Raw genomic sequence first — 15,338 nt, 5'->3', positions numbered from 1 at the left:
CCACAATGCGGCCACTTCCGGCCTTCCGAGGAGGGCCTTACAGACATAGAGGAACTTACAACCAGAAACCCAAGCCACAGCCCAGCTGGCGAGTCCTCTGAGCCCTCTCAGTCTCAGTTTCCTCCTCAGTAGGATGTGCATTAAAATGACAGAGCTCAGAGAGTTCCCGCGACAGAGAGGGGTGAGGCAGCACAGGGCTTCCAGAATGACAAGAAGTTTCTATTACTCGTGCACAGAAACCACAGCGAGCGCAGGCACCCGGAGATACACACAGGCACACACAGAGGCACTGACACACGTGGGTGTGCATGCGTACTTCCACAGACACGTCTACACACACTAGCAAGCGACGTGCACACCTGCATGCATGCACAGGTGCAAACACACACGTGCACTGCGCAGAGTGCCCACGGTGCCGCACGGCCACCCATTGTTCCCACGCCTCGTGTGTGACTGCAGTCAGTAGTAACAGACAGACACAGACGTGGTGCTCCATTATAAGAAAATAACGACCAGCTATTCCAGATAATAAACTGATTTATGACCTATTGCAATAAAATGAAAATATGGAAGCAGTGTTAAAAATGAATGACGTGCAGAAACTCCCTCTACCTTCACCTCAATCTGTCCTTGGGTCCTGTGAGGGGAGCCTGGCCCAGAGCCCACGGGATAATGTCCACGGATAATGCCCACAGATAACTCAACCCCATACCTCCTCCTACCCCGACCGCTCTCCCCACTGATCTCCTGAGAACCCTGGAGGCCGCCCACCCTGGAGATGCTGAGGACAGACAGAGCCTGGCATATGGGCTCAGCTCTGGGCCTGGCGACTTGGTACACAAGGGGCGTCTTTCCCCCAGCCCCTCCCGGGTGGTAAGTGGCAGTTTTTAGAAAGTGTCAACTTCTTCCCAGCTGTTGCTGCCAAAAAAAGGAAAAAGAAAAAAACCTCATGGTTTCAAGGAAACTCACAACAACTTCAGAGAAGCGCGTGAACATGACGGATGGGCTCAACTCGCTGAGCACGTAGCAAAGGCCTGGGGCCTCAAGTATGTCACATGCATTTTGGAGCCGCTGGAAGTGGGCTGGGGCCGGCCAGGGACCTCTTCCGGGTCTGGCATTGTTCCTCCCCAGGCGACACCGGGCTTCCAAAAAGGAACCGTCTTTTATGTCTCTTTATTCCCAGGAATAATGGCTCTTGACAAAAACGACTCCCGCTAGCAATTAGCTGTGATTAATGTAGAAGCCGAGCAGAGCGGAGGAAGTTCCGTGGTGGGGCTGGGTGACAACTGCATATTCATGGGTTTGGAACAAACACGTTGAATGAGGGAGGCAGGAGTTTTCTGGGATGTTTTCCAAAGCCTTGGCCTGGGACTGGGCAGAGGGCACAGGGTGGCCAATGATCGGGGGAGGGCTGGGGTCAGAGCGCTGAGGCCCGCCCCAGGGTGGCCCCGCAGTCACGGACACAGGCACCGTGGGGCTCAGACCCGAGCCCTGTCGGCTGGGGAACCCGGGTCCGTCCTGGGGTCTAACCGGGCCCTGGGCTGGGCACAGACACGGTGCACATCTTCTTCTGTAATCTGCAGAGATCTTCTGAGGTGGTGCCCGTCACCCCATTCCACAGATGAGAAGTTGGGGGATTCTGCCAGGCCACAGGGCAGCCATTAGCAGCATGGACATTGGAACCAGAAACCTGAAGTGGCACTCTCTGCCTGCCATTGCTGTGTGCCTTAGTTTCTCCAACTGTGAAATGGGGGGATGGTGGGATCCACCGGGTCTGGGGCTCGGGTGCTCTCATGCCTGCCCCTGACCCACCATCACCCTGGAGCCAGCTGATCTACCCACCTCTCATGGGGCCCACATGAGACCCAGAGGGTGCCTGAATGTCAGAATGCCCTGAAAGCCTCCGCACTCCCACAGTCCTCAGTGGCACACAGCAGGGCCTGCTGGAAGCCTCCCCTCCCGGGCCTCCATCTGTCCCTGATATTCCTCCTGGGCTCAGAGAGAAGACAGGGTGCCCCGGCTGTCAGGGACCCCTTCTTGATTGCATTTCAGGGCTGGGTAGGGCTCGGTAATCAAGGGCTATGGGGCATTCATCACCCCCACCCGGCCCCCGGCAACAACCCGGCCCTCGGGCCTGAAATGGGCCTCAGCAACTTCTGCCAAGGACAGCCCCACCCCAGCGACAGGAACCCACCCTGGGCCAAGAGTCAGCCGGCCCATTTCACAGATGAGAAGCCCAAGGGCCTGCCATGATTGGGGGCCCCAGGCACACCTCCCCAGGGGCCCTTCAAGCACCTCAGTGACCGGCAGGCAGGTCCTCCATCCCCTCCCCGCCTGTGTCCCTGAGTGCCGTTTGCCCACCGAATTTATGTGCTGAGCCCAGCATCTGTCCCTGGACACCTGGGACTCCCCAGACAGCCCCCAGCACCCCCATCTCAATGCGCAGAAATCCCTCCCCTCCCACCGCCCCGGCCCCAGCCTTACCATCCTGACCCTCTCTCCGAGTGTGTCTGCCCTTCAGGAATCCCTACTGGCTCCACTGCCAGAGGACCCCTGAATCTCCACGGCCTCTGACACCACCAGCCCCACCCAGCAGGACAGCCTCCCGCCTCTGCCCCCAAACCTTCCAGCCCACCGCAGTGCAGCGATCCCTACAGAGCAGCGTGTCTCAGGCTTCCTTTCCTTACCGCTGCCCTTAACCTGAGGAACCTTCATAGACAGTTGTTTGAATTTGCGCCGCCCCCCACGGAATTTTCAAACCACAGACAATTACGCATCTGTTTATGTGCTGTGTGAGTATCTGGGCTCTGTACATAAAGAGTAAGATTTCTTCACGCCCCAAGAACCAAACACTCCCCTTGGGGCTGAAGCCACCCCCTTGGGAATGCTTGTTCTAATGGATGAATGAGATCACGGTACTTCTTGGCTCCAGACCCATCCAAGGGACAGGTCCAAGCTCCCTCCATCAGCCCGGGCCCTGGGAGCCGCTGAGTCCTCCAATTCTGCCCTCACGGGCTGGAGGCTCAGGCCTCCCTCTGGCCTCCAGATGCTTGCATGTGTGTTCCCTCCTCCCGGGCTCCCCGCCAGCAGCTGTCTCTGTCTCCACAGAGCCCTCCTGTCCCTGGGGCTTCTGCTCAGCGCCCCTTCTCAGGAAGGCCTCCCTGCCGTCCGGCGGGAAAGGATGCCCCTCCCCCACCCTCAGGCCTGCTTGATGCCCTTGGAAGCACTTTTCTCGCTAAGATGGCATGCACTCCCTCGTACTATGGGCTCCATCTTTGGGAGGGCCAGGACTCCTGCTGGGTCCTGGGCCAGAGACCAGCGTCTGAAATGCAGCAGGTGATCACGTGCTAAAAGAGGAAGCTTCCTTGTAGGCAGAGAGGCAGGAGGAAAGTGAGCCACACGACCCACCCTCCCTGTGGCCCCTGATGCAGAGTCACACCCCCACCCCATCCCATCCGGGCCTCACAGCGTCCCATTTCACAGATGAGGAAACTGAGGCACAGAGGAAGAAAACCACTCAGCCAAAGCCACACATCCACACCTGCAGCCCCCAAAAGACACCTGGGTTTGCAGCAGAGCTGACGGGGCAGGTGGCAACCTAAGAGGGCACAGAGGGCCCGTGCTCAGACGCACGGCCGCTGCCAAGGCAAATCTTACTCTTTTTTCCGCAATGGCCTTGCACTGCATTTCACACCGGGCCTGCACGTTACACAGCCGGTCCTGCCTGCTGGATCCTCTGCTGCTCAGGAGAGCCTAGACTACACTGTGAGAAAGCCTTCCCAAACTCTCAGGGGCGGGAGGCACAACGGCTTGCCTCTCACCCACACAGCAGGTCCCTTGCCTTGGGCCAGCCCAGGACTCAGGTTGAGCAAGAGCCACTGTCTCAAGCACAACCAGCGGCAGACAGAAAGAGGGCTCAGAGGGTCTCACACTGGCCATCAACGCTTTGGCCCCGAAGTGAAGTGACAGACGTCACTGTGCCCACAACCCATCGGCGAGCACTGGTCACCTGCTGACCTCCCCCATCGCAGGGGCCAGGAGGAGCGGCGTGCCCTGCAAAGTGCCAGAAGCCAGTACAGAACGCGCGATGAACTGCACGGGCCGTCACACCAACCCCGCGGCCCCGACCTTGGCATTGAGGTCTTCATCCAGGCAGCTGCCGCCCGGCTCCCGGCCCTCGTTGTCACGTCAGCCCCTCATGCCTCTGCCGAGGCTGAACATCTAAAGGGGAGGGACACAGAGTGGGTCCTCACAGCAACTCAGTTAATCCTCCATCGGAAATTCTCACACAATCAATTTGAGGAGCTGGCCGACCTCATAACTCGGTAATTAGGAACAACTTTCAAACTCTGGGCTTCCTTTGAAGATTGTAATTGCAATTAATTAAACATCCTTGCTGCACCTCAGAGTCCATTCCCAGGAAACCGGAGCAGGGGTAGGGAGAGGGGGTGCCCAACCCCCGTCTCCAGCGGCCCCGGAATCAAAGGGGGAACCTGTCTCCTTTGAATATCGAAGGGCACGCGGTCTCCGAGGGCAGCTGGGGAGGAGGAAAGAACCCGGCCTCCCAATTCCAGCCAGCACCCCAGACTCCTGCCCTCCCTCTGGGGCTCCACCTGTGCACAGAATGGGCAGGACCCCAGGAAGCCCCAGCCCCTCTGTTCAGCAAGCTTATATCCCAGGTCACGTTGGCATATTCAGAAAATACTGACTGAGCGACTCCTGCGAACACCATGGTTCTCGGAGCAAGGCCTTCCAGGGAAGGGAGCAGGTCCCGCACCGTGACTTGCGGCTGCTGAGCCCTTGGCAACTCCAGCTCCCTGTCAAGGCTGGTGTGTTCTGGGCTGAGCCGAAGAGATAGCAGGCAGCCCTGGCTCCAGGGAGGATAAGAGGCACCCTGCAGGGTAGCACTGTTCTCTGCGCAGAGGGGTGTAACCAGCCTGGGTAAATACAAGGGGACAAGTAATAGCCACATTTACAGAACATGGCATGGGCAGGTGTCCGTCTGGTCACACCAGCTCATCAAGGCCATACACCAGACCTGCGTCTGACTCCCATTTTACAGGTGAGGACGTGGTACATCAGAGACGTCAACAGGCTTGTCCAAAGCCACACAGCTGCCGAGAGAGAACCTGTGTGCTTCTGACTCCAGAGCTCTCTAAACACAAGGGCCAGCTGGTGCTGGGGAGAAGCCCATGGCCCCCTTAGCCCTGGGGAAGGTGTCTGTGCCAGCCCGTTATGTGGGGCAGGGAGCGTGGCCCATCACGGGGAAACAGCTGCTCTCACTGTGCCAGGCTGGAATCGAAGCCAAGTTCTGTCATACAGAGGCTGCGCTGACAGCGGCTGGCTCCCGAGGAAATAGCCATGATATTTCCACATGTGGAAAGCCAGGCAGCTGGAGGGGACCACAAAGCCAGAGCGAAGGGGCAATCTCCCCAAAATGGCATGTTTAGGAAAGTCTGAACAACAGGGCACAAATGTGCTTTGAGCAGCCCAGCAGCCATAGCAAAAAGGGCAATGTGAGGAATGTGAGGGCTATCTGGCTCTCTCTCTGTGACAGAGGGGAGCAGGGAAACTGAGTCCCAGGAGGCATTACCCAGGCTCTCATTCAAGGGGCAATGTGGGCAGTGTCTTGTCTTAATGCCCTCCCAGCCCTCCATCTGCCAGCTCCTGGCAGCAGGAAGCATCTTCCCTCCGTGAATACCCAGCCTCAGCACCGGGCACAGCACAGAACACATGCTGAGAAAACAGATTATCGAGCCTCCTTTACACAAAAGACAGAGACTCCAGCCCGGGGCCATTTCTGATCATGCTTTTCTGTGGGAGCAGCGTGTCTAACTGGAAGGCAGGCAGGAGAGTTAGCAGAAGTCAGCCCTGGGAGCAAATCCCAAGCTCATGCCGCTTGGCTGTGCTGCACACGGTCAGCTCCCCCACTGTGGGCCACGTGGTGTTCTGGATCTTACTGTCATAATCCAGCCAACGTCACCCTGCCCCCTTGCCCAGACTCAGGCAACACAGGCCTAAGCCAATCAAGGCATGGTACTCCCCGGGCCACAAGGATGCTTCAGGATTGGGCACATGACCCAACTGGACCAACAGGTCATTTGAGGAGGCTCCCAGGGCTTTCTAGGACATGAGACAGCAGCTCATCTTCTGAGACAGCTCATGGAAGCCAGTGGCCTCTGGCCTCCTCAGTGGCCAGGCAGGCTGTGTCATCAGGAGCTGCCTCTACCATGTTGCCACTAATGAGGACGCCAGTCTGAGGGCAGAACTGGCATCACAGAAGACTAGGGCCTCCATGACAACACTGAGCCCCTGGATCAAACCTTCCCTGAAGCTCATCTTATTTCTGAATGTTCCAATTACATGAACCCCTCAGTCCCTTTTGTGGTTTAAGCCAGTCAGAGCTTCAGATAACATACTGCTCCATCTGCTTCAGCCTCAAACAGCCCTGGTTCCCATTCTTTGACCCTCGAAGCTCTGTTTGATTCCCCAGCCTTTGCCCACACGGTCCCCTCAGCCTGGAATGTCCTCCCCCAGTATCCACATAACCGGCTGCTCCTCATCCTCTCACTTTCAGCTTCAACACCACGTTCTGAGGGGCGAGTCGCCTCTCTGGCCACCCCGTGTGAGGTACAGTCAGTCTCTTCATCTCCTTCACAGCACTTCCTGTGTTGCTTCACCGTGATCTTTCCGGCTTGAGTGCTGGCCTTGGGTCTGGGTCCCCAGACCAAGTTTCTCACGCTAGCGACGGTGAAGGACCACGGGTTTCGTTTCCAATCTGTCACAGCCCCGAACTGTTGTAAACTACTTTAAAAATAAACTTCTAGAAAAATGTAGTTCAAAAAAGTACAAAGTGCAAACCCCACACTGATCTTGTCACACTCCGCAGTCATAAAATTCCTCTGTCAAATTGTTATCAGCATTTTTTGGTGGTCAACTGTGAGTTGCTGTTTTCAGGGGACATGGATGCATACCCCCACGGGCAAGCCAGACTGCCAGTGATGATGAGGAGGGCTCAGTGCTTGGCGCCACTGTCCCTGGGCGGGGTACCTCTGGGTATGCACTGCGCTGTCTCCCAGGGGACCCCCGTGGGACTGACCTCCATGCCCTCGGGGGTAACCTGCTCCCATCACACCCTTCCCGGCCTCCCTCCCTGCCTGTCTGGCATCCTCACTCCCTACCTCTGTTTCCAAGGACCACGTCCCAGACAAACCACTTGCACCGTAATCCATGTTCGGGGACTGCTTCTGGGGACCCCAATCATACATAATATAGGATACATAGTACCTAATGTCATTGTCGCAGTTGCCCCATCAGGATTCAAGTGCATGGTTGTTATTATTGCAGTGTAACTGTGCATCTGTAAAACTGAAGAAACCAGGCCCTGGGTGGGAGGAGCCTGGAGCAGGGGCTGGCATCTCAGTTGAGGTCGGTGGCAGCAGAGGAGGGGCAGCTGAAGACACCTCTTCCCAGACCAAGGCTCCCTTCTCCAGAGGTAAGTGATCCTTCTCACAACTAGTTCTTCAGCAAAATCAAGCCAGGATTTGGAAAAACCTTTTGTCCCCGTGACTGGGATGTGATAAACAACTCCTGGATTAGGAATAAAAGAAAAAAAAAAACCACCCGGATTCCACCTGCACTTGAGTAAAGACGTGGTCTCCCCAGCACGCCTGGGTTCCAAGCTCCCCATGCATGAGCCAGGGCACCTTCCTGAAGCCACTGGGCCTCCCTGCTTGGTGTTCTATGGGGAGGAGGAGGAGGAGGAGGAGGAGGAGGAGGAGGAGGAGGAGGAGGAGGAGGAGGAGGAGGAAGAGGAGGAGGAGGAGAAGGTGGCGGCGGTGGCAGAGGTGGCGGCGGCGGCCAGCCGGGTCTTACAGTCATTCATCCTTACCACCAGCCGTCCCACAGCAGAGCCAGGTCTCTGGCGGGGTCTATCACCTGCAGAAGGAGGTGGCCCAGGCCAGAGGCCAGGTCACTGCTGGCCTCGCTGGGCTCAGCAAATTCTCTCAGCCCCACATGGGGAAGCAGGAGGCAGCCCCTCCCCAGGGCCAGGGAACGGGGAGGCTGCAAGTGAGGGGCAGGCACCCCCTCGTGGCACCCCCTCCTTGGCATCCCGCGGCCCCACGCGTGCTCTCCACTTCTTTCTTTTCTCTTCCTGTGCTCTGCAGCCTCGCCCCTTCTCCCGGCCCCCTCCCCATCCTGCTGCCCCTCTATCGTGGGAAACGGGAAAGCTGCTGGACTTGGAGTCTGCACATGGGGAACTCAATCCCAGCTGTTCCCTGGAGGGGTCGGGCCTTGTTCTGCCGGTCTGTGGGATGGGGGCGCTAGTCCCCACTGTAGAGCCGTGGGGAAGATCCCAGGGCGTGGGCACTGAGGATGGAGCCGGGCCCCCACCTAGCTTACCCGGGTCCTCTTCCCTCTGAAGAGGGCCAGCCTCCCTCGAGGTTCCCATTGCGAATGTGCTCCCCGCGCCTTCGGACCCACGCGGCTTCTCAGTCCCGGCCAGGCCCAGCCGGCCAGGTCTGCCTGGGTGTGCGCAGCAACGGGCCGGGCTCGGGAGAGCGGATAACTCTTTATTTATTCTGTGCATTCTCGGGGCAGCGGCGGGGCCTGGGCCAGTCTGGGGATGCCGTCATGGGGCGCGCTGGCCTCGGGCCCCGGGAAGGCGGCGGCGGCGGGGCCGGGCGGCAGCAGAACGAGGCCGGGCCCGGGGCCGCGCGCGCGGACATAGCTCAGGGCCAGCCGCTCCAGGTGCCGCTTGCGCAGGGCTGCCTGTGCCGTGGCGTGCAGGGGCCGCAGCAGCGCTGGGGGCGACGCGCCTGGGCCGCGCAGCAGGAAGTCGAAGCCCGAGCGGTCGCGGGGGTCGTAGAAGAGCGGCCCGCGGGCGGGGTCGGGCCCCGGCGGCCAGGCGAACGGGAAGGGCAGCGTGAAGTCCTCGGTGAGCACGCGGATGGAGAAGTCGTCCTGCTTGCCCAGCGCGCGGTAGGCGCGCCCGATGCCGCGGAAGTGCGCCTCCCAGAGCTGCGCGTCCCCGCCGTAGATGTCGGGGAAGGCGGGCTCCGGGGGCGCTGCGGGGCCTGCGGGCGGAGGGGACAGTGAACGTCCGGCAGGGCGGGGATGGCGGGGAGGGTCGGGAGGGGGCCACCGTGCGACAGGCCGAGGCGAGGAGGCCGAGGCCGGGCGCGCAGAGAGGTGGCGAGTCTGGAAGGAGCCCGGGAATGCGCTGGAAAGGCAGAGCTGGGAAACGCCAGGGCCACCTGGTGATGAGGTCGGGCCCTGCATTTCTGAAGGAGCAGCGCCAGCAAGCCAGGAAGAGTGGGAGGTCCTGGGCGCACGGAAGGGGATGGTCACTGAGTACTCTGGGCAGAGCGTTCCCATGGGGAGGAGGCTGCAAAGTTTGGCCAGTCTGACCCTGTGGGGACTCTGAGCGAGCTTAGGATGTTGAGGTTCACCCTGAAGACTGGCCAGCTTGGGGCAGGTGGTGAAGCTGTCACTCTCAGTTGAAGTTTATGCTGGCCGCTGGGCAGAGAATGGACTTTGGGAGCCCAGCGTCCAGGTCTGGTCAGATCCAGGGGAGGGAAAGACGAACATGAGGATGGGAAACACCACCTGGGGAGAGGCTGCAGAGCCAAATCAACAGGCCTCGTGGACCGAGGCGGGCAGGAGCGTGCAGGGACAGCCTGGTTCCCTGCCTGGGCACAGCCACCCTGGGATGCAGAGGATGGTGCAGACCCAAGGGGAAGAGGAGGTGGAAGGGGAGTTTGGTTTTGGCTCAGTCATGCCGCCCTTGCAGCCTATCCATGGTCCCCAGAAGGCACCCAGGTCCACACCCTGCCCAGGCTGCTGTGCCCGAGTCTAGGCCCTCCACTCTGGAGAGATCCCTTCATTCTTTTTTATTTCATTCATTCAGCAAATGTGCTTAGCTCTGGGGATCCTGAAGTGAGAAAAGCAGCCATGGAACCTCACTTGGGCACACAGTCCAGAGAGGAATGTAGTCAGGCCCCAGGTGGATGCAGGAAATAGACAAGGCAGCTCCCTGGGGAATGGCCACACTGGGAGGCATGGAGATGGGAATGGAGGAACGTGAATCCTCAGTTCCTCCTCCCAACACCCCTGGGAGAGGTAACAATATTCAATCTGTTTTAGTGGTGAAGATACAGACCCAGAGAAGTCATACACAGATGCCGAGCCAAAGCCCCTGGGCTGGGCAATCACTTTCCACCATGCCATGCCCCTGGATCAAAAGACTTCTGGTTAAGAGTCTCCTCCCTCCAGACAAATACTCACTGAGCACCTACTGTGTGCCAGGCAGGCTCTGTTTGAGCCATCAGCTACAGCCATGAGCAGCACAGATTCAGGGGGTCCTTCCTTCTACCTGTCAGAGCCTGAGCTATAGCCATGAGCAGCACAGATTTGGGGGATCCTTCCTTCTACCTGTCAGAGCCTGGGCTACAGCCATGAGCAGCACAGACTCGGGGGGTCCTTCCTTCTACCTGTCAGAGCCTGAGCTACAGCCATGAGCAGCACAGATTCGGGGGGTCCTTCCTTCTACCTGTCAGAGCCTGAGCTATAGCCATGAGCAGCACAGACTTGGGGGGTCCTTCCTTCTACCTGTCAGAGCCTGAGCTATAGCCATGAGCAGCACAGACTTGGGGGGTCCTTCCTTCTACCTGTCAGAGCCTGAGCTATAGCCATGAGCAGCACAGACTTGGGGGGTCCTTCCTTCTACCTGTCAGAGCCTGAGCTACAGCCATGAGCAGCACAGATTCGGGGGGTCCTTCCTTCTACCTGTCAGAGCCTGGGCTAGTCTTTCACTTTCCATGAGCCTCTGTTCAGCTGCCCTTGCAAATAAGATGACATTGACCAGCCTGTCTGAGCAATGGGAAGTACTTTTCCAAATCAGCACCGTGGACAGCGCCATGCTGGGGGGTAGGAGTGGCGCCCCAGCCTGGAAAGGGTCTGGTTCACACAGAGCCTGAACTGTTCGGAGTGTAGCCTCTGACTTGCAGAGGCAGCCAGCCTGCCCCAGCCACCTGGCCACCTTCCCCTACAGGCCTCCAGGGCAAGCGGCTGGAGGCTACCCTGACGTCCCACCCATTGGCCTGGCTTCCCCTCAGTCCCTGCTGGCGGGGCAGGCAGTCAGAGGAGAGGCTGTAGGGTGTTGCCGTACGTAGAGCAGTAAGGAAAAGCTTTGGAGAAGAGGGGATTGATTGTCCATGGAACCCCAAAGAGAGTAGGCCACTGTTCCACTACACATGGCCCCAGGGCGTGGGAAGAGTGACCTTCTAAGATCTGCATTTCACCAGGTGGGTCTAATCACTGTCTTGCAGACAGGTGGAAGGGGGCAAGGGAACCATGAGGTCACCAGGACAGTCATTGTTGGGGACAAGCTGGTAGCTTGGGCCAGAGCAGGGGTGAGAAATGCTCAGATTCTGAATATGACTTGAAGATAGAACGGGCAGGATTTGATGAGGGATGTAGAGTGGGAGCATGGGGAAGAGGGTTTGGGCCTGAGTAACAGGAAGCAAGGAGGTAATGTTAACTGAGGCAGGGACAGCTGGGAGAGGGGCAGGCTGGGCTGGGGGGTCAAGGGTTTAATCTTGGGCAGGTGGACTTCTGGATGAGCAGGGGAAGGGGCTAGGGGGAGGTGCAGTGGGCAGGCGGCTGCATGACTCTGGAGTTGGGGAGGGGTTGAAGCTGGAGATAGACACTGGGAGATGATGTTTAAAGCCACAAAACTGGATGAATCACTGAGGGGGGCGGTTAGAAAGGGAAGATGCCCAAGCACAGAGCCTAGGGTCCTCCCTCCTGACAAGGTCAAGGAGATGAGGAGCCAGTTAAGGTCCCGAGAAGGAACGGGCAGTGATGATAGTGGGGGCTCCGGAAGCCAAGTGTGGGGGCAGTGACCCAAGCCGCGTGCTGCCAATGCTGCACATCAAATGAGGCCCTGCGAGTGACCTCGGACTCCCCAGCACAGAGGTCACTGGGGACCTTTGCCAGAGCTGCCTTAGTGAAGCATTGGAAATTGAAGGCTGGTGAGAGCGGGTTCAAGAGCAAACGGGAGGTGAGAATGTGGAGGCGGCAAAGACAAATGACCTTCCTGAGGTTTGGCTCTGAATGAGGAGCAGAGAAGTAGGGCAGGAGCTGGAAGGGAAGTGGGGTCAAGGGACAGGATAAATCACAGCATGCTTTCATGCCAGTGGGAAGGATCTGGGCTAGAGCGGTGTCATGATGCAGGAAAGAGAGGGTGAAGAGTTGCTGGAGTGACAGCGTAAGTGGGAGGGAGGGAATGGGAGAAGCTGAACGCTGGCTTTGGCTGGGAGGAGGGTCGGGGCATTCACAGGAGCAGGCCAGGGTGAACAGTGCCCAGGAGCACAAGGGCAGATGGGTGGGCACCTGCAGAGTCCTCTTCCAATGGCTTCAGCTTCTCAGGGAAGAGGGGCACAAGGCCAGCAGCACAATATGAGGAGAGAAAGGATGGAGGCTTAGAGGGAGAGAAGGTGTGAGGTGGTTGCTAGGCAAGGAGAGGCTGGGCAGACCAGGGAGGGCAGCGGAGCCATCCTCCTTGCTGCTGCAGGCCCGGTCAAGTGCAGGAATTAGCAAGGCAGAGCTCACCCAGCTGCAGCCCGCTGCAAGGGCACAGGCAAGGGTAGCAGGGAGTTGGAGCTACCTGCCTAGTACAGGAAAATAGGAGAGGGGCCGGCAAGAGTGGAGGGAGAGCTGGCCACAGCAGAGCCGTGAGCAGGGTTGGATGGAAGGGGCCCTAAAGATCGAGGAGGCCAGACAGATGGAAGACGTGTGGGCTTCTGTCGCCATCAGAGACAGAGAGAAAGGAGTGCTAAAGCTGGCCCTCGAGGGCAGGGGCTGGGGCAAGAATCCCTGGAGTGCAGTGAAGACAGGGGGGCTACAGTTTGGGTGCAGTTTGGGGGACTGGGTGGCTGGGTGGGAGAACAAAATCCTTGGAGGAGTCCAAGGGGCTGAGAGAAATCACCAGTGTGATGACAGGAAAGCTGGGGAGGGAAGGGCAGGGGCCAGGGTCTTCAGGATCGAGGGCAGCGATTATGGGCAAGGTACATGGATGGGTGGGCACATGAGTTGTGGAGGGGTGGGTGGATGTATGGGTGGATGGGTGGATGAATAGGTGGATGGGTGGGTGGATGGATGGATGGATAGGTGAATAGATGGGTGGGTGGGTGGATGGGTGAATGGATATGTGGGTGGGTGGGTGGATGGGTGGATGGGTGAATCGGTAGGTGAATGGGTGAATGAGCTGATGAGTGGATGGATAGGTAGGTAGATAGGTGAGTGAGTAGGTGGGTGGGTAGATGGATTTGTGGATGGATGTGTAGGTGGGTGGGGGGTGGGTGGATGGATGGGTGGGTGGGTGGGTGAGTGGGTGGATGGATGGATACATGGATGGATGGATGATGCATGGATCAATGCATGGATGGATGGATGGATGAATGGATGATGCATGGATCAATGCATGGATGGATGGATGGATGGATGGATGGGTGAATGGGTGGGTAGATGGATGGACGGGGAAATGGGTGGATGGGTGGATGGATGGATGTGTGGATAGGTGGATGTGTGGGTGGGTGGCTGAATGGGTGGTTGGATGAGTGAATGCGTGGGTGGATGGGTGGATGGATGGGCCGGTGGGTGGATGAATGAGTGGATAGGTGAGTGGGTAAGTGAGTGGGTGGGTGGATGGATAGGTGGGTAGATGAGTGGGTGTGTGGATGGATGTGTGGATGAATGTGTGGGTGGGTGGGTGAATGGGTGGGTGGAGTGGTGGAGGGGTAGGTGGGTGGAGGGGTGGATGGGTGAATGAATTAGTGGGTGGTTGGGTAGATGGATGGGTGGGTAGATGGGTGCGTAGGTGAATGGATGGGTGGATGGATGAATGTGTGGGTGGGTGGGTGAATGGGTGAATGGGCGGATGCGTGGATGGGTGGATGGATGGGTGGGTAAATGGGTGATTGGGTGGATGGATGGGTGGATGAATGTGTGGGTGGGTGAATGGGTGGGTCGAGGGATAGAAGGGTGGAGGGGTAGGTGGATGGGTGGGTGGATGGGTGGATGAATGGGTAGGTGGATGGGTGAGTGGATGGATGGATGAATGGGTGGGTGGCTGCATAGATGGATGGGTGGGTGGGTGGGTGGCTGAGTGAATGGATGGCTGGTTACCCATACTGCTGCCTCTGAGTTCCAGAGCTGGGTTTTAGAAGAGGCAAGGGCAAGAGAATGATCTAGAAGAGACTCTAAAAAGTAAGAAAGACCCTGCACACCTCCAACTCCTTAGATCCAAAGGCTTCGGGAAGAGAGCCAACCCCTTCTCTGTTAACTTCAGAGCATCGGAGGATTGAGGAGAGTAGGGAGGAGAAGGACCTTTGGGGGAGGCTTTGATGCCCCCGTCGTGGTCTGGCCCCACTGCCACTCTCCTTCATGACCGTGGCAGAGCATCTTCTTCTGGAAGGCGGGTGAGAGGGCTGCTCCCTGCTCCCACATGTTCAGTACCCCAGGTGCCCCTCTCACCCTTCCCTTCTACTCCTCTCCCTCACCAAGTGTCTCACCTGGAGTGGCTACAGAAGGAGGGGTCAGACCTGCCGGGCTGGGAGCCCCAGGACAGGGGGAAGCCATGCCAGCAGCCTGGGGGCAAGCTTCTGTTTACTTGGCTGCCCAGGAAACGGGGAGGGGCCTCCCAGAGGAGGACGGAACCTTGCATTTAAAGGGCCTCCTCTCAGGAGCAGGCTGGGGCTGTGCGGGGAGGCGGAGTGGGAACCTGTGGGCTCGGTGGCCTCTTGTGCACTGGCCTCTCTGTGGGCATCCCGACAACCCTCACCCAGCACCCTGCCTCTCGCCTGGCCCCTGCAGGGGCACCCTCTGGGCCAGATTCCCATCCTTAACCCTTCCCATTGCACCCAGCAACCCTCCGAGATCAATCCCCAGTCACATCTGCTCACCCGCCCTGCTCAGGGACCATGAGATCCCGGCAGCCAGAGACCGCCGGCCTGTTCCCACCAACACTCTTCCTCCTGGCTCACCTCAGGTCAGTCTGGTGTCCACAGCTGCAGCCTGTGACCAGCCTCAGGCCTTGAACCAGCCTCAGGCTGGCCTGTCCCTCCAGGCCACAGGGCTCCCACAGGCATTCCCGAGACCCTCAGAGCCCAGCTCAGCAACTCCAGAAGACCCTGTGAAGCGGGTCAGATCTGGCCCCAGCCACAAAGAGCTCATGCAGGTTTCGGTTCCCCCAAAGTGGGATCAAGTGCTGGTGGGGGTGGGGACATGAGACAGAGAAGGGAGTGAAGCCTGGGAAGACACATCCCAGCAGTTTT

General features: G+C 58.6%; 1 protein-coding gene across 1 annotated transcript; it reads right to left on the bottom strand.

Annotated features, from left to right (window-relative positions):
- Positions 1 to 3,700: 3,700 nt before the first annotated feature.
- C15H8orf90 (chromosome 15 C8orf90 homolog) lies at positions 3,701 to 14,643 on the bottom strand. The gene is given in 4 exon segments (XM_074387224.1): positions 3,701 to 7,590; positions 8,404 to 8,711; positions 8,713 to 9,077; positions 14,565 to 14,643. Coding segments are annotated over 3 exon segments (582 nt in total). The 3' UTR covers positions 3,701 to 7,590; positions 8,404 to 8,573.
- Positions 14,644 to 15,338: the final 695 nt, after the last annotated feature.

The sequence above is a fragment of the Saimiri boliviensis genome, chromosome 15, assembly GCF_048565385.1.
Source record: "Saimiri boliviensis isolate mSaiBol1 chromosome 15, mSaiBol1.pri, whole genome shotgun sequence".
Classification (NCBI taxonomy): domain Eukaryota; kingdom Metazoa; phylum Chordata; class Mammalia; order Primates; family Cebidae; genus Saimiri; species Saimiri boliviensis.
The sequence above is the reverse complement of the archived record's forward strand: the minus strand, read 5'-3'. Positions and strand labels throughout refer to the sequence as shown.